Here is an 18,160-nt window from a genome sequence, read left to right as displayed (position 1 = left end):
TCATAAGCTTCCTATTTGGCCTTTGCTACCTCTACCTTCACCTTATGCTGCATCTCCCTCTACTCCTGTCTACTCTCCTCAGTCCTCTCTGTGCCCCACTTCTTCTTAGAAGTGATTTTAAGCTTTTTTGACCAAACTGATGATGTTACACATATGAAATTAATTTTTTCCTCTATTTTTCATAATGATGAATAACATACAGTATATGTCACTTAAAATTAACTTTACTGTCCCTTTAAAATGTTCCCGGAAGTGTCTTTGCTTCGCTTTGTGGGAACTACTCCCTGTATTTGTGATGGCAGGTGAAATGAGGCCGTTTTCTGTTGCGTAAATAATTGAAATAATTTTTAGTTTGGGCTGAAAATATAATTTAATGTTAAACCTCCGTTTATGTTGAGTTTACCCTCGTGAAAAAAAAATCCACATTGAACCAATGAAAATTTTGTTTCCTACGTCGACTCACGTACCACCTAACTGGTGTCTCCTTACAAACATAACCGAGGGATTTCATTCTTTGAGCATGCGCGTTGTAGGACTATTTGAAAACAGCACCGCGAAAAGTAAGCCGTTCGGGGCTTGATCACGTAGTTTGTTTTTAGTGGTTTATGTAGTATACGAAATGGTTTGATAGCTATGCATAACTTATTCCGCTGGTGTAATACTTAAAGACGAGATTCATTACTGCTTCGAGTTTTGCCTCCTTACTTTGTGTTGCATCAATGTTAGCCTAGCCTCGATAGCGACATACTGTGGTCACGTCATTGTTAGCTAGTTAGCAGAAATGGAACCTTTACGAGGTTCTAACCGGACCGCGACCAAAACACCCGCGTTAAAAAACAAGAAAAAACCTGCTGCCTTGGGGAAAACAGAAGAGACCGAGCATCCGGTAAGAGAAAAATTAACAATACTTCTGCTGATGCTAACAAGGTATCAGTCTTTAAGCTGTTGCTTAATGATAATCGCAGGTTTTCAAATATATTTTGATTTCCGCAGAATAGTTACGATAACAATTTGAGGAAAAAACACCCAAAAGCTGGACAGAAGAGGAAAGGTAATAGCATCTCATCCAGTCACTCGACGATATTTTAATTGTAATGATGAGAAATAACACAAGACTCAGACCACAAGGTTGTATGACAACACCGCAGGTGAATGACCATTTTGTTTTCTGTCATTGCTTTTCGCGTTACGAGTAGCTGAGAGCTCTTCTTCAGTCCCTAAACGAGCAAAAGGTCAGGAAAACTGGATGCTGATACCAAGGAGCTCCATCACTCTGCTGGAGAACATCATGGACTGGTCCATACTGTGAGTCTCACTGGATGACACTATCCACCTTATTAGGTGTAAAATCTAGTGATCCAGTAAAATAATTCCCTTTTATGAAAGACAAATACTTTTCCTTTTGATAGCAGGTGAAGTGTACTGACCTGAAAACACAGATAAATGAACAAACATTTCTAAATAGACTTGAATCCAATAAGGATCAGGCTAGGAACTGGACATGCTTAAAGTGCACATATTTAAAAATCAACTTTGTTCTGTTTTCATAGAGCAACTCTTGCTTTGAAGCGGAAAGGGAAGAACGAGAGTCAGGAACATCTAAACATCATCAAAAACAGGTGAGAAAAGTAAAGTAAGAAGATCCTTTCTGTTACATGTAGAACACGTTCGTTTTCATAGATTGCGGTTCTATCAAGTATGACCATGCAGGAGAAAGTGTCTGATCTTTGTCTATCCTTCATTAATTTCCAGTAAAATAGGTTGATTTATATAGATATATATATACATACATTATTAGTCCTGGAGGAAATTATGTACCACTCTAGAGCAGTGGTTCTTAACCTTGTTGGAGGAACTGAACCCTTCTTTAGTAAAAAAAATAAAAGAAATATATATATATATACAGTGGTTGTTTTTTTTTCAAATTTAAGACGTAAGTATATGTTTTACTGGTGTATTTAATGAATAATGCATTAATGTCAACTTTTTCAAAGGATAAAACCAAAACTGCATGAACTCGTATGAAATGACTTACCTGCAAATCAGAGTGACTTCTGCTGTTGTTATTGAGAGACCAGTTCTGATATGTGTGGCTTCACCTTGGCAAGTGCTACTCTTGTGACATTTTCACAGCAAAGTCTGTTTCTGTTGTTTTCCACGCAGCTTAAGGAAGTGTTCCTTTATTTTTGCCAGTGCGAGACTAGAGTTTCTCTACTTGACATTGCAAATCATGCAGAACGCTGACTTCCATCACGTTCCGTTATACAGTACATGTAAATTCACGTTGCACATATTCATCCGCATGCACAACACTGTCTTTTTTTGCTCAACACAGTTACTATGAATCAAAATATTAAGAAAGCAATCAGATGACGTACCCATCATGACAGGCGTAAATCGAATACTGAGTGCTCAAAATCCCATGTAGCACAGGTAGGCTAATGGATGTAGCGTGATCACCTGCATCCAGTGATGGCTAAGGGGGGCGTGTCATCACCAATTGACACGATGTGTCAAACGTACACAGTGATTCGTGTATGTTCGACAAAAACACCCGACACGATGTGTCTGGTGTTTTGTCTTGACCTCCGTCTCCACCGAACTCCTGAGATCGACTCACCGAACCCCTAGGGTTCGATCAAACCCAGGTTAAGAACCACTGGTTTAGAGACAACAGAGCAAGGAAACAAATACACCATCAACATACGAATATAATACACAAGTATGCAGACAAACACATACTAGACCTACTGCAGGCAAAAATAAAGAATGCAAAATTGCACAGCAAGCTAGATGCCCACATGGTGGGTAGGTACACCTGTCAGAACAGAATACAAACCACAACCAGCAATTTAATATGACACCCTGGTTACCCCCCCCCCCCCTGTTTTTCTTTATTCTGAGAGTCTCATGTTACTCTGATGGCACGGGGCACAAAGGAGGTCCTCCGTCTCTCTGTGGACGTGCTCGGTGACAGCAGTCTCCCACTGAAAGGGCTCCTTTACTGGGAGAATGTGCTGTGCAGGGGGTGGCTGGTGTTCATCAGGATCGCTCTGAACACGGTCCTCCTCCAGGCGTTCCATGTTTTCCTTGTGCCACTGCACCAACACACAGAGGTGTCTAGAACATCTGAAGAAATTCAGTGCAGATGTTGAAGGAGGCCAGCCTCCTCAGGAAGAACATACTCTGCCTCTTCTTGTACAAACAGTCCTCCCTGATACGTACCGCAATCACAGCGTCATCTGAGAACTTGTGCATGTGGCATGTATTCAATTAAGATTAACGTATTTATTTAGGAACTTTTTACTTCTTTGAATTGATTGGTTCTACAGTTATTCTGTGTATATAATAGATTAAATAAGCAATAAGGAAATTAATGCTTCTAGAACTGCATTTTCACCTCCGGTCTCAGTAGAAATTTGTTAACACCGTACAAAGAAGCCTGAAGTGCAAATGAGTTCCTTTGGGCTTTGTGCCTGGAAGTAGACATATCAACAGTAGCAAGCTCTCACAGCATGCACAACACAGTCATTAATCTGATTAACATATATTAACTTGAATAATACATCAAACAAACTGAGAATACTCCGGTTCTAAGCTACATGTTTTAGCAACATATTACTTATCGTTTGACCTCCTTGAAGGTAGCTGATCATCATTTTTTCAAAATAGTTTACCACACAGAAAGAAAATGTTGCACTCGTTAATCAGTTTGTTGGTTTGACCGGTGTTTATTTTCCCATGTGTTTTAGGTTCCTGGCTCAATGTGCCCAGCTCAAAGTTCCAGCACAGACACAGAGATACGTGGAGCCTTCATCACATCGCCACCAGGAGGAGACTAAGAATTCAGCGGTTGGACAGACGACTCTGAGCAACCTGACGGTCAGAAACGACGTCGTCTGAGACGCTGTTGTACTTAAAGAAGTTGACACGTACCTGTATTTGTACATTGGAGTTAGCTTTAAAACAAACAATTGGTGATTATTTTTTATTTTAATTGCTGCTTTTGCTTCTATTTTCTCTCAGGCTCTGTCCACATGTATGAAAACAAAACGCTGTAACTGAAACTTTTTCTATTCAGGGGGCGTCTCCCTACGACGAAAACCACTGTGACATCAGTGTTTGTGACCCGTCTACATGTACACACAGAATGGACGGAGTTAAAATCGGCTATTTTCTGATGTATAACAGCTCCACGTCAAAGATGCATTGATAAACATGCTTGACAGCTGGATATTGTTCATCTGTTTCGTTCTTTACGAGTTATAAAGTTTATATATTCATTCATTCGTTCAAGTTCCTCGGCAAAGATGCCGACGCCAGTTCTGGGTCAGACCGGGATGCGCTGCCTGCTGGTGGGAGAACTCTGATGGAGGTCGTCATCCAGGAGGAACGGCGTGACTCTTCACACGTCCCGGTCCTCTTTCCTGTCGTTCTCGGAGTTGTTCTGCTTATAAACGTGTTGATCGATGCACTTTCGTGTGGACGTAGATTTTTTTCGAAAACGCTGACGTGTTGATGTGAATTTTTTTCTATGCGGGTGAAAAAAAAAAGCATTTTCAAAAAAGATCTGGCTATGTGTGGACACGGCCTCAGATTTATTTTCTTTTAGTTTTTGGTCTCTAGGAGCTTAAAATGAGAATTTTGCTCAATGATGAAGCTCTTCAGAATAAATTTTCAGTTGATAATTTTAAAACAAAAAGTCTAAATTAAAAGCTCTACATAAATTAAGCAACACAATGTTCCATGAAGTTATTTCATCTGTTTCACCTTCAGCTGTTACCCTTAGGAAAAGCATAACTCGCATAGCAGTGTGATGAATTATCTATAATTTAGTAAATGAAATGGTGTCTAGCTGTGTGACATGATGTCGTACTGTTTTCTTGTGGTTTCCAGGGTGATTTGAGGGCTGTGGTCAGCGCTCTGGAGAGAATAGAGGAGCAGACTGAGGCCCTTCAGCACACGTGTACTATGCTAAAAAACCAGGTCGAGGAAGAGGAGAAGAATGCTGAAGAGGTACAAAACACCCGTTCACGCATCCGAAACGGAAAAGCACAAAACAAATTTTTGTGCCTAATTTTTTCATACATTTTGTACTTTCTCCACTGAAACATTGCTCAAACCACAACCAGCAATTTAATATAAAACTGATTATGAAAGCAAATTTACGGAGATTAAATGATCTCAGTGCTGCTGTCTGTTTGGCAGCGGTGTGCTTGTTTAGTCTTGTCCTGAAGCTGGCGCACTAGTTGCTTACACAGGGGTGTACTTTCGGCCCTCCCTAAAGCCTTGAACCCACTCATCCGTGCTGTGGCACGTTCTGTTCAGCTCGCTGTGGTCAAGCCGGTGGGTGTTTTGCGTAAAACCCATTCAGGCAAGCTGCCACTTGGTTTTTGATACACGTCTCGTTCGTTGCTGCTGTGGTCCTCGATGTTTCTGAACTATCTGAACGCCAATTATCATTCCTAAGGACATCAGAATATAGAGGACAGATTTCTCTTCATAAATATTGACGTGTATGTGAGGTTTAGCACCTCCTGATGAAATGTGGCGAATCGCTTATTCTTGAGTAACATGTCCTGGGTATGTACAGGAAATGTCAGATGTACCGTATGTCAAATGTCAATTACTGGGAACTTAAACCAGATATTCAACACAACATTTACAGTCACTCAACACATGAAGTAACCCTTCTGCTGCCTTTCTTCTCTTCTGACAGATCCTGCAAATATCTGAGCAATCTGTTCTCCATCTCCCCTCTTTGTGTCCTCAAAAAGAAGATATAACGTTAGAGGTGAGTTGGAGTCGGTGTGCAGAACAATTTTAAGGTTGTCCTTTTTTTTACCGCAATAGCTATTTTCAGTGTGAAAACTCCGTACTTTGAATAAAACTGGTAAACCTGTCAGAGTGCTGACTTCCTCAACAATGTGGAAACAAAGTCTAAACTTGTTTTCTGTGGTGCAAGTTATAGATTGTGAAAAAAAAAAGGAAATGTGACTTTTGACGGGCATGGAGTGTGACATTTGTAGTTTTGAAATGTCTGTTGATCTTATCAGCTACAGGGTGAAACATTTAGAAGAAAAACACAAACTGACACCGTAGCATATGTTTAAAAACACCACATGAAAAGGAGTGCTCTGGGTTTTGGTGTGAACTCACTATAAAAACACTGAAACTCTACTAACTTGCAGTTCTCATGAAAACTTAAACAACAATCTGTTAATTTAGGTCTCAGAAAGAAAGTGCATTCCAAACCGCTCTGTTAACTCCGGATTAAATTGCTTTCTCGTTGTCCATGTTTAACCTTTTACCTTTTGTTTTCCACAGGCGCAAATGCAAAACCTAACACCGGACAGTGTCGCCGAGACCACTGCCCGTGAACTTGGGGAGATCCTGCAGGGATCGCAGGCCATCAGAGACGCTCGGGCGCTGCTTCTGGAGGCGCACAAACATGCCGATCGGGCCGGTGAACCTTTGCCGCCTGTCTGAAAAAACATTTTTAAATGCAGTACATTTGTAGGTGTTCACACATTCCTGCTTTCCTCCTCCTGCTTGCAATGTTATTTTTTCGTCTTGATCATTTTGGTGCGAGTTTGTAGATTAAAAAAAGGCAAAAACTGTTCCAAAATCAAACTGTGGATGTTGTTGTGCTTGATTTTGTTGGCACAGATAAACTAATGATGTCAAATCTCTCATTAAATGAGCCTAAACATGTTTCATTCAAATAATATTTTACTTACAAACCAGATTAAACGAAACGGCAGTGACTTTTATGACCACGTCAAATAGGTATTGCATAGAGAAGTTAAAAGTGCTCCCATTATATATACTGCAGTGATTAAACAAATGTACTTTTTTTACTATCAACACAAAATATTAAAACCATTTTCTGATGCATTCTCCATGAGATCATGTGTTTTAACTTCCTGTCCTGCATGTGCTTCTGTCCTGTAAGTCCAGTTCATGCTGGTACCAGATTTTCTGAGCAGGGCCTGTTAAATCTGGACATTTGTCAAATGCGTTCACACGGTGTCAAATTCTGTATCAAACCGAGACGACACGTGCAGGAAGATGGTTGTGAAGATGGGATGCTGTGTTCCACTCTGCTTTTTTGTTTAAAACAATGAAGGTGTTTCCTGCGCCTGGATACACAGACAAGATGATGCATGAATTCGTTTTCATGTCCAAATGCAACCCTTCCTTTTGGCGTGCTGCAACAGAAGCGGGAACATTTTTAGAGCCTTCAGTAATGTTGGTTTGACTGATGACGCATGTGCCGGGATTCTGACAGCACAGAAAACCTGTACTGTTTGTGGAATGAGATGTTTGTTGTGCTCTGCTTCCTCCCACATGCAGAAATCTGAGCCAAGACTATCAATCAGATAGCAAGTTGCGCAAAAGGAGATACTTAAGCACGTTTTTTACGTTTTACAATTCTAACATTTAAAAAAACTACATCTGGGAGTTCTTCAGTGAGTTTTTAAGCGACTTCCTTCGTATGGAATCCATGGAGTCGTCATTGAAGAGGCGTTCGATGGTGGAGATCAGGGAGGCCTTGATGGCGCGGCTCAAACCCCGCGCCGCGAACACGTACAGGACGGGGTTGAGTGCGCTCTTGATGTACACCAGGAACAAGGACACATACGTGCCTTTGTTCGCTCTGGCATACAGTTCGGTTCGTCCGGGATCTCCTTCAGCCAAGGCCCGCAGGAACCGACAGAAGAAATAGGGCACCCAGCAGGTGAGGAAGAGGAGCATGGTGAAAAAGAGGACGTGGTACATCCTGTTCATCCTGCGGGCGGCTGAAAAGTTAAAAGAGGAAGTTGGTGTTGGGGGTGCACCTCGATGAAGCCTGAGGAGAACCGCCAGGTTACTCCCCAAGAACAGCAGCAGGGGCAGGATGAAACCAGCGATGGTTTCTGTGACAAACAGCGCCATGTTGAACTTGCCACTCTCCAAGCAGAAGTATTTGCCATTCACTTCCTTCAGCACGGCGCTGTGGAGGTAGGGGGCGGACAGCACGGTGGCGACCAGCCACATGATGCCACAGGCCAGAGGGACCGCCCAGGACGGCCGTCTCATGCCGGCCCACACGGGCTTCAGCAGGCACATGCACCGCTCCACGGCCACGGCGCACAGGAGGAATGCGGACGTGTACAGCCCCAGCCCCCGCAGGAACATGATCATGCGGCAGAAGACTTGGCCGAACGGCCAGCTGTAGTTGTGAGCGACAAAACCCAACATGAGGGGGGTCCGCAGGAGCAGAACCAGGTCGGCCAGAGCCAGGTTCAGGACGTAAATGCGGAAACTGCTGGCGGCGCGCGTCTCCTCGCAGCTTCCTCTGCGGGCCAGGTGACGATGACTCCGCAGGCCCAGGACCCAAACCACCAGCCCATTCAGAGGCACCCCCACCTAAGGAGAAGCAAAAAGACCGTATCACCCACTAGAGTCAGGATGACACACGGTTACAGCAGGCATTTAAATGAGAACAATGAGTCAACTCTCATTAATACATAGTTGGAGCGATTACTCATTTATTTGATCTTGGGGAAAAAAAGGATTGGCTGGTGTGGATTTAAGAGAGAAAACATCTGCATCTGTTAAACATGTAACTATAGGAACAAAGATGAATCCACAAAAACAAAAAAAACCAACAACCCACAAAGCTGATTCTAGGAAATCTCTTCATCTAAACCAACAGGATGTTTAGTGTCAGAGGTCAAATCCTGGAGGATTTCTCACCAGGAAGATGAGGAGAGTGGCCGTGATTTGGATTCCCCTGATGGCCTCTGTCTGCCAGGAGCTGTTATTGCTGGATAAGTGTTGGACGACTGCACTCAAAGGAATCTGTGTTCCATTCATATCAGCCATGGAGGTGATGTTAGCTTGAGATGCATTGAACACACACAGAGAAAATATTTGAAGAAATGGTCCATGTTAGATCTTTCTGTCTTTCTCTAAAAATATGAAATCTCATTGACTAAGACGGAAACTGCGCAACATTCATAAAGGATTTCACCCGTGTTGATTGCATAAAATATGGACAAGCCTGTGTACACATCACACACCAAACAAGCCACCGCATATTTCCTTCCCTTGTCTTGTTTCGTTCCTGAGACATCACTTTACATTGATTTAATGCAAGGAGAGACATGGGATGTAATAAACACTGTTTATTATCCCCTAAAAGGAATCTGCATGAATTTACAATAGACCTGTTCTTCTTTTTGATTAACCAACAGGTTTTGGTTCATCTGCTTGGTAACAAGTCCTCAGAATGTCACCGTTGGATCCTTATTTATGTTCCATCATCATCACGACACACACACACATACACACACACACACACACACACACACACACACACACACACACACACACACACACACACACACACACACACACACACACACACACACACACACACACACACACAGAGAGAGAGAGAGAGAGAGAGAGAGACTCTGCTAGGTGTTGGACTCTAGCAGAAGTGATTACAGAGAAAGGTATCTGGTTTTTTTTCTGCAGCCACAGCTGCTCCAAGGCTTTGTTCGACACACCTCCAGCCTGGGCCTGTTCGCGTGCCGCTGCAATACGAGCTGCCTTTATGCAAACACTTCAGTTTTAATGATAACAGCTCTTTTGGTCTAACACAGTCTTTACCTGTGTTTCTGAGTTTCTCAAGTTCATATTTTTAGAACCTACACTGAGTCGATAAATTTACCTTTTTGCAGTCTGCATCTACTGAGTCTAGGAAACAGTCACATCATTTTGGAGGTTAAATTGAAGAGTTGACTCCTTACCTTGTATTACCTTCCCCGTGTGTGTAGGAGAAATGGAGGAGAAAAGAGAAAAGGAGTGTCTACAAACTGTTATAAGAACAAACTCTCCCTCTCTCTCTCTCTCTCTCTCTCTCTCTCTCTCTCTCTCTCTCTCTCTCTCTCTCTCTCTCTCTCTCTTACAACACTTCTTCCGATGACCATATCTATGAACAGCAGAGATATTATTTTTCAACCAATGAAATGCCATTTCCTCTGCATCAACACAAGCTTTTATCAGCTTTGATCACCATAAATCAGACCGGCAGGAAACGAAAAAGTGAACAATTTGTGTAAACTAAGAATGATCAAAATTTGCTTTCAAATTAAAAAAAAAATCTGCTTCAAAAGCTAAGCTTTCAGATTTTATGCATTTTTATGAATCAGAATATAACATACTTAGGTGAATATATATATATATACACACACATATACATACATACATACATATACAAGTCTCTTAACACCTTCAACGCAAACCTCAAACCTCTTTCACAACATGCAAACACTGAACTCAGCACTTATTCTGGAGATCCCACCCTTTAATGACAACTATCTAAAGGGTGCTCTTTCTTCCCTCTGGTCCTTTCTTGAGCATATTTTTTTAACATTGTGTAATCAGAAGCACACAATCTACATTGAATAATTTAATAACAATAATTTTTCTGTTCATCTATGTATTTAGTATATTGTAAATGCACAGAGCACTGCTTTTAATCTGAAATGAGCACACAACATTAGGCCTTACGTATAGCTGCAAGTTAAAAAAAAAAAGGCTGGTACTGTATTATTCTGTATTTATATAGCAACAATCAAAACATTACAATCTGTCTGCTTCACATTTATGTCAGCCAAAGACCTAAACTGGATTAACTGCACCTACTTAAACAGTAAAACACTGTAATATTTTATCTAATAATGTGAATACGTTTTTTTTTCCCCTAGCATGATCATAAATGAATCGTATGAATATCATTACATTTATTAGAAGAAGAAGAAGTACACTTTATTAATCCCCGCAGGGAAATTACATAGTCACGATTACATAGTTACATAGTCATTATTTAACATTACATGCCAGATTTGTAAGATCATTGAACATTCATTCATTAACAATTTTCAGTACCCACTTATTCCGCTTTCACGGGTCACGGGGGTTGCTGGAGTCCATCCCAGGGGACATACGGGCGTTATGCAGGGAGATGCTCCTGACACGCTGCGTAAATTGTTATTACAATGCAATAGTCGTTCTATACCAGAAGATGGCAGTGTTGTTCATTTAGTGAACATAATACTGTATGCCAGTCTGGATTTGTCGGAGTCACAGGGTTGGTTGGTTGGTTGGTTGGTTGGTTGGTTGGTTGGTTGGTTGGTTGATTGGTTGGTTGGTTGGTTGGTTGGTTTTGTTTTATTTTTGCAACTGGACTCTACTTGGAAATGAATATTCAGCTTGCAAGGATTCATATCTAGAATAATGTAGGTATATATTTGAAAGGGATTTTATTGTAATAATAGGATTTTTTCTTTTAAATAAGACTATAAATGACAATTTGTAAATTGTAAGTTTTGAGAATATAAAAAATTAGTCTCTTTTTGTTTATTTGCTTAAACCATAGTGTAAGTTTCCAATTAAAATACAGTACTACTATTTATTTGTTCCTATTTATGTGCAGCTTTTATCCACAGATAAAATTAGTTATTGACTAAATAATAAAGAAAGAATACAGTATACACCTTCATCATTTTGCTGATGCTCTTGCTAAAAGTTTCATCTCACATGGACATTTGTTGCTTTTCATTTGAATTATTATATCAGAATTTGTATTATTTCATAATGTTTTACATCAGGGTTTTTATTTTAGAGGCGAGTATTTACAGAGCATGGTTCTATTATGACATGATCCAAAAACTTTCAGTCCTTTCAATTACAGTGTGTATTTTGTTTATTTTATCTTCCATCTGGATAATTATCGAGAATGACACAGAATTAACCAATAAAACAACATCAACGACAATAAGACAAAACTAATGACAGATGAAAACAACACATCCATTAAGGCACATATTAATAAAATGGACATGAACAAATATTTACAAGGGGATCCAGAATATATGCTTTTGAATAGTTGATACCCGGTGGAGGTAAATTGATGCTTTTTTTTTTCAAGCTCTCTGGTTTGTTTGATTAATGAAAGTGCTTTGATGGTGGGTGGCCTCCAAAATTACTAAAACAAAAATGTAATTATCTGGCTTCATTCTCTTTGAACTAATGTCTTTCAGAGATGGAGCAAATAATGTGGGTTTAACTCAATTGCAATTTGTATCTGAAATTGTCATGGCAACTGATTCTCATGTTTACAAAGTGACAAAACCTTATACTGCAACAAAAGGACATTTACATTTGAAATATTTCTAATTCAAAGATTAACTCCCCCAAATAATAATAATAATATGTGTGCAAATATTTAGATTTTATAAACTCAGTAAAATTTATCATCGCACTGTTTAAAACATTGAAAAGTAATTTTGTTCTGAATCGTTGACAAAATTATTCTACAAAATGATTCACTTATGTCATACTTTTTAACAGTTAATATTTAATAATTTACTTATGTTAATATTCACTTACTTTGTATATAGGTAACATTAAAATTCACTTACTTGGTACTTAAATATTCATTTATATTGTACTTCATTCATTCATTCATTCATCGTCTATCCCTTCATCCGCTGTCGTGGGTCACGGGGAGCTGGAGCCTATCCCAGCTGACTGAGGGCGTGAGGCGGGGGAACTCCGGGCGTGACACCAGTGCACCGCTGAGCCACACAGAGACACAGACAAGCATACACGCACACACTCATTTAACAGTTAATATTGTCACTTTTTACTTACTTAACAGTTAATATTCACTTACTTTGCACTTGTTTAAACAGATATTCACTTACATTTGTGCTTATTTAACAGTTACTATTCTCTTGTACTATTTAACATTTGATATTCACTGACTATTTACGTACAGGGCAGCAGTGTCTCAGTGGTACAGCGGACAGCTTATGAACAGACATCGGCGGTTCGATTCCCGCTCCTGCCAGCCGTCCTCAGAGTGTGAACTGACTCTGGGAGGTGTCAGCTCACCTCCTGATCACTGCCGAGGCGCCCTTGAGCAAGGCGCTATCCCCCCTACAAGCTGCTCGTTTGGGGCACAACCCGAAGTCCCGACCCGTCACTCTACCTCCTCGGTACTGCTGTTAATAATTACATGCCTACCTAGTGTGTTGTGTCTGTTTCAGGGGCCTGTATACAAGTTTTGTGCTGTAATTAACAAATATATATATAAATACACACACACACACACACACACACACACACACACACACACACACACACACACACACACACACACACACACATATATATATATATATATATATATACATATATACACACACACACACACACACACACACACACATATATATATATATATATATATATATATATATATATATATATATATATATATATATATACATGTATATGCATGTGCATGATGAGTGTAAAGATTATTTCCACACTGGGGATCAATAAAGTGGATTTAATCTTTACTCTGTACTTATTCAACAGTTGATATTCACTTACTTTTTACTATTTAACAGTTAATATTCTTAACCTATTTAATAGTTGATATTCACTTACTTAGTACTTACTTAACAATTAATATGCACTTATGTAGTACTTGTGGAGTACTTATTTAACAGTTATTATTCCCTTACTTAACAGCTAATATTACTTAGTACGACTTACTTTGCAGTTAATATTCTCTTCCTTAGAATTTACTTACTTAATATTAATGATTGTATCTCAACAGATAATATTGAATGATCAAAGACCTTCTTTCTTTCTTTTTAGATGATAACATTCCATCGAATATAAAACTTTTTTTCCCAAAATCATTTTCCATGTGTGCCTTTATCCCCCTCAATCTTATACACTTTGTCTATATTGCATTCACACTTAATAAAGACATATTTGTAATTTGAAAAAAACAAAACAAAACCCAAAACAAAGAACTACAAAGCTATGGAAACTGTTGTGGCAAAAAGACAAATTTTCTGACATTTTATTTGAACTCATGTAGACTTGCAATGTTTATTATAATGTAATCGGTCAACAATTTAGAAGAGTGCGTATATTTAAAGTAGCTTGTGGAATTGAATCATAAGCAGCGCTGGTCTTTCCACCTCAGTAGCACACCCACACTTCCTTTAAAACTGCTAATTTTAGATGCAGGGGTTTTGATCGGGGGAAACCAGCGCTCATGTGTAACGGACAGAGCAGGACTGAAAGACAACGTTCTGCTTTGCTGCTGTGTGCTTTAAAAAAAATGTTTATTGAGAAACTCCTTGTTTCATTTAGGATGAAATAAGCTGCTCACCAGCGACAAATACATGAGCCTTCATGTAGTCTGGAGAATAGGAGGCAGGATGATTGTATCTGTCTGGCCTTTCACGCGTATCCCACATACGACAGGGTCAGTGACGTCAGAGCCTCTGGTTTGCCCACGTGGAAATGCTGAATTGGAACTCTTCACATAGAAAGAAAGAAAAAAAAAAAGAAAGAAAGAAAGAAAGAAAGTATGTCTTTTTTAGACCAGACACAGGTGAAACCGTTTGTGTCAGAGAACATGCTTTCACATTGGTGGTGTCATGTCTGGTCCCGCTGGTGTGAGCTCATACGTGAACTGAAAGTAGGTGAGTTTGTGAGCGAGGACGGCGATAAAGATCCCCTTTCGTCCCTTTTGTTGAACTTCAAAGGGACATTTGCATCTGCTTTCCCCTTAACAGCTAAATATGTCAGCTTCTCTGTCCCTTAACAGAGAAGACGAGATAGAATGTAAAGTTTGGGTTTATCATCCTCAGCCGGTGTATTACACATTGAGAATTTCCAGTATATTAGGGTGGGGGTGGCTTCACATTTCTACTTCTTCCCCCACCTCCTTCTTTTGTTCTCATCCCTTTTTCTTCACGTCTATGTCATCTTTATTCACAGGAGTCGACACTGCTCCGCCAAATGGGTATAATAAAGGAGTTTACACCACTCTCAGTCTGTGTGAGTGTGTGTATGTGTGTGTGTGTGTGTGAGTGTGTGTGCGTGTGTGTGTGTGTGTGTGTGTTAAGACAGGGTAGGGGCTGTTGAGAATGGATGGGGAGGCACCTTTCGCCTTCTGAAAATGAGAGCAGTGTGACTGTTGTTGCTTTGTTTTAGCGACTGGGCCCTTTCACAGGCGGATATGTAACGGGGATAGTGTGCAGGATCACAGTCATTTAGTGGAAAAGCATCTCTTTCAAAATCCCCACCGGTGACACTCCCATAACTGTCAAACAGAAATCCTTGTCATTTCAAGACCATGCTAAGTCATCTTGTTCATTTATTGTACAGGTGGCTTGATTTAAATTAATTTAAAGTGAGTAATAAAGTGGGTTTTAGGACGCCTGTGGCTTCACTGAAATGACTGCAGATTCAAATGTTGTTGGAAGTCCTCATTGATTCATCCTACTCACAGAACGGACTGTATATTCCTCATAAACTCCTTCTGACTTTACCTCCAGGATGAAAGCGGCGTGTAAGTGGCACCTTTCCTTGGCAGAGGAGCTGTCGCTCCTTCTTCTTTCTAACTCTGAACCACTCCGGGCTGCTTCGACCAGCGTTCCTCCATGTTCTCCATGTCAAATATCGCCTCGCAGGACTCCAATTGCTCACTGCTCAATCCAAACAATGAAAAAGAGAAAAGAGCTACGTTTAAATTTGCTCTAAAATACCAAGGTTGGCTCAGTTAGGAACACTGCTGCCTTAGCAGTGCATGGAGTCCTGGGTTCTAATCCCTGGGACTAGTCTATGTAGAGTTTTCATGTTTTACATGTCTCTATGTGGGTTCCATCTGACTTCCTTCCACCACCAAAAAAAACCCTGCGATAGAGGTAAATTGGTGTAGGTGTGAACTCGAGTGACATCGGTTTCTACATGCTGATCCTAGTTGAATTCGCGTTTTGTCCAGCCTCCTGTCTAAAGTCAGCCAGAGTTAAATCTCCCCTGTGACCCTGCATGCGATAACTGGTTACAGAAGATGGATTAAACACTAATTGCTCAATAAAATATTCAAATGGTAAATTTGTGTTGCTCCTGTTATGCGGTCTTCTGTTGCCTGTAGATGTAACGGTATTTGTGAGATTCCATTGTCAAGGTAGCAGAAGCTGATTTTTCACATCGAATGGAATACCCAGAGTCATGCTTGGTATTGCTCTGCAGTGCACTGGTGTCGCGCTCAGAGTGTCTCCTGCCTCTTGCACCGTAAATCAGCTGGGATAGGCTCCAGCAACCCCAGAAGAAAGGATCGAGAAGATGAATGAATGAATGCATGCTTGGAATTTAAGCCACCGTCAGAACGGCAAAATGAATGCTTGAAATGATCCGCCGACACAATGTTGTCATTTGGGGTTTTCTACAACTACTAAAGCTTTACAAATGTATAACTGGATTTCTATAAATGTTGGTATACATGGGTGAACAGACTTATTTATACCCACAACATTCCAGACAATAATATCCCGTTAGGATAGTGTTAATTAGCCGATGTTAGCATGTTATCATGTCAAACCGAGACGGTGAACATTTGACACATCGTACATGCTAGATATCATCATGTTGGCATTTATCCCAAAGCACTGCTTCCCATTCAGCTGGCATTGCTTTAGTCATTAGTTGCATTTACCTTCATTTTAAGAGGTGATGATAATATGAATTTAATGTTCATGTAAGAGGTGGGCTGTAGCCTACAGGGATCCACGTGGAACCCTTGTCACAGCAGCAGATCTGGTCGGGTTGCTCTGGGAGGATTTAGATGAAATCTGGGGAGAGAACTTCGACATTGTTGCTACGCCTTCTCTGTGTTTACACAGCAATCATGCTTTCGCCGCGTCCTCCACCCAGGACCTTTAACATACAGTAGGTAGATAAGTCTTCACAGATAAACTAAGGGACCTCTGCTCTGTTAGTCAGAAAAAAAAGTTTTATATATTATAAGCTTTTGTTTTAGAAGTGCAAGTTGGATTTTGAAGAATGTCTGACATTGTGCAATGAGCTTGCAATACAATTCTCATTTCAGTTCTTCATGAAGCAAGGAGTCACCAGTTTTGTCTATTTATATTTAGCAGTACAAACTGTAAGCTCAGAAAAAATGTCATTTTAACTTTAGTTTTTGAGTGATTACTGACTGCCTTTGTGATGTCTGCGGATATCATATTAAATGTCCCTCATTATAAATTTTGAGAATACAGTAACACACATCACTTGTTTTCTTGTTATACAGTGTGTCCTCGTTCCTTGTGGGTAATGCGTTCCAGGAACCACACGCGATTAACAAATTCCGTGTAAGAACGACAATCTATTTATCTTATTATTTACCGTAATTTAAACGTTAATGAACCCTCCCCATACTGATATTAAACCACCTTCTATCTGTGTTACCTTTTTCCACACTCTTATCGACTGTTTAAAACACTTTTGTGTCTCACGTAAATCCGAGACTCACAGAACGTAGTGCACTTCCGGATGCCATTAACCAATAGAATGCACGTACGGTATCACGTGACTGCCTACCAAAAATTTGCGATGAGATGAAGTTGCGAGCGTTGATGCGTGAATGCGCGAGGGCGCACTGTTCAAACTATTGTACATATGACTATAAAATGAACTCCAATCTCAAACTGTTAACATTTTAATACCAGTCTCTGCTTCTCATTACAGTTGACATAACTGTAAACAACCTTTTAAAATCCAAGAAATAAAGTGTTCTCTTCTGATGGCAACATTTACCTAAATGAATGGTGTCTAAGTACGAATTTGTTTCAGGATTTTCTTTTTCATAGTCATTTTGTTAGTAGGGGATTTTACGTGACTCATACTCAGATGTATAAAAGGGACGTGAACCCACACTTTGTTTTACTGTTTGATGGGAGACAGAGACTCACACATACATGGAGGGTGGAGAGAAGATACAGGAGCAGAGAAGACACCAGTTGGAACCAGGTCGGTAACTATCACACTACCATTACTGCAGAAATATACCAAAAAATACTTCCTGCCGACACCTCAGCGTTTTGATTACCACACTGGAGGGACAGTAACCTGAGAAGTCTTGTATGAGATCAGGAAGTCTCTAGAGGGAGGTAATAGATACAAGGAAAGGACTTACTGTCAGCACCAGCTGTCACAGACAAAGACACACTAACAGTGGGCCATCATCGTGGTACCTGAGTCTGCACTTCTTCAGACACAGATTTTT

At 40.3% G+C, this 18,160-nt stretch overlaps 2 protein-coding genes across 3 annotated transcripts; one reads left to right on the top strand and one right to left on the bottom strand.

Annotated features, from left to right (window-relative positions):
• The first annotated feature begins 543 nt into the window (after nucleotides 1-543).
• On the top strand, nucleotides 544-6,519 carry cenpq (centromere protein Q). The gene is made up of 8 exons (XM_068314159.1): nucleotides 544-886; nucleotides 994-1,051; nucleotides 1,197-1,305; nucleotides 1,551-1,619; nucleotides 3,753-3,882; nucleotides 4,897-5,016; nucleotides 5,720-5,794; nucleotides 6,328-6,519. The coding sequence occupies exons 1-8, from the start codon at nucleotides 782-784 to the stop codon at nucleotides 6,487-6,489; spliced, it is 828 nt and encodes a 275-aa protein (XP_068170260.1). The 5' UTR covers nucleotides 544-781; the 3' UTR covers nucleotides 6,490-6,519.
• Nucleotides 6,520-6,586: 67 nt separating this feature from the next.
• On the bottom strand, nucleotides 6,587-9,902 carry LOC137594563 (prostaglandin D2 receptor 2). Of its 2 annotated transcripts, XM_068314149.1 has the most exons (3): nucleotides 9,804-9,902; nucleotides 8,743-8,885; nucleotides 6,587-8,412 (listed from the first exon to the last, which is right to left on the bottom strand). In XM_068314149.1, exons 2-3 carry the CDS (start codon nucleotides 8,869-8,871, stop codon nucleotides 7,453-7,455), a joined length of 1,089 nt encoding a protein of 362 aa, XP_068170250.1. In that variant the 5' UTR covers nucleotides 8,872-8,885; nucleotides 9,804-9,902; the 3' UTR covers nucleotides 6,587-7,452. The 2 variants fall into 2 exon arrangements, with proteins under 2 accessions (XP_068170250.1, XP_068170240.1); XM_068314139.1 differs by lacking the exon at nucleotides 9,804-9,902 and having other exon boundaries at nucleotides 8,743-9,364.
• Between the last annotated feature and the right edge of the window lie 8,258 nt (nucleotides 9,903-18,160).

This window comes from Antennarius striatus, chromosome 1, assembly GCF_040054535.1.
Source record: "Antennarius striatus isolate MH-2024 chromosome 1, ASM4005453v1, whole genome shotgun sequence".
Classification (NCBI taxonomy): domain Eukaryota; kingdom Metazoa; phylum Chordata; class Actinopteri; order Lophiiformes; family Antennariidae; genus Antennarius; species Antennarius striatus.
Note: the sequence above shows the minus strand (reverse complement) of the source record. Positions and strands in the feature narration are given on the sequence as shown.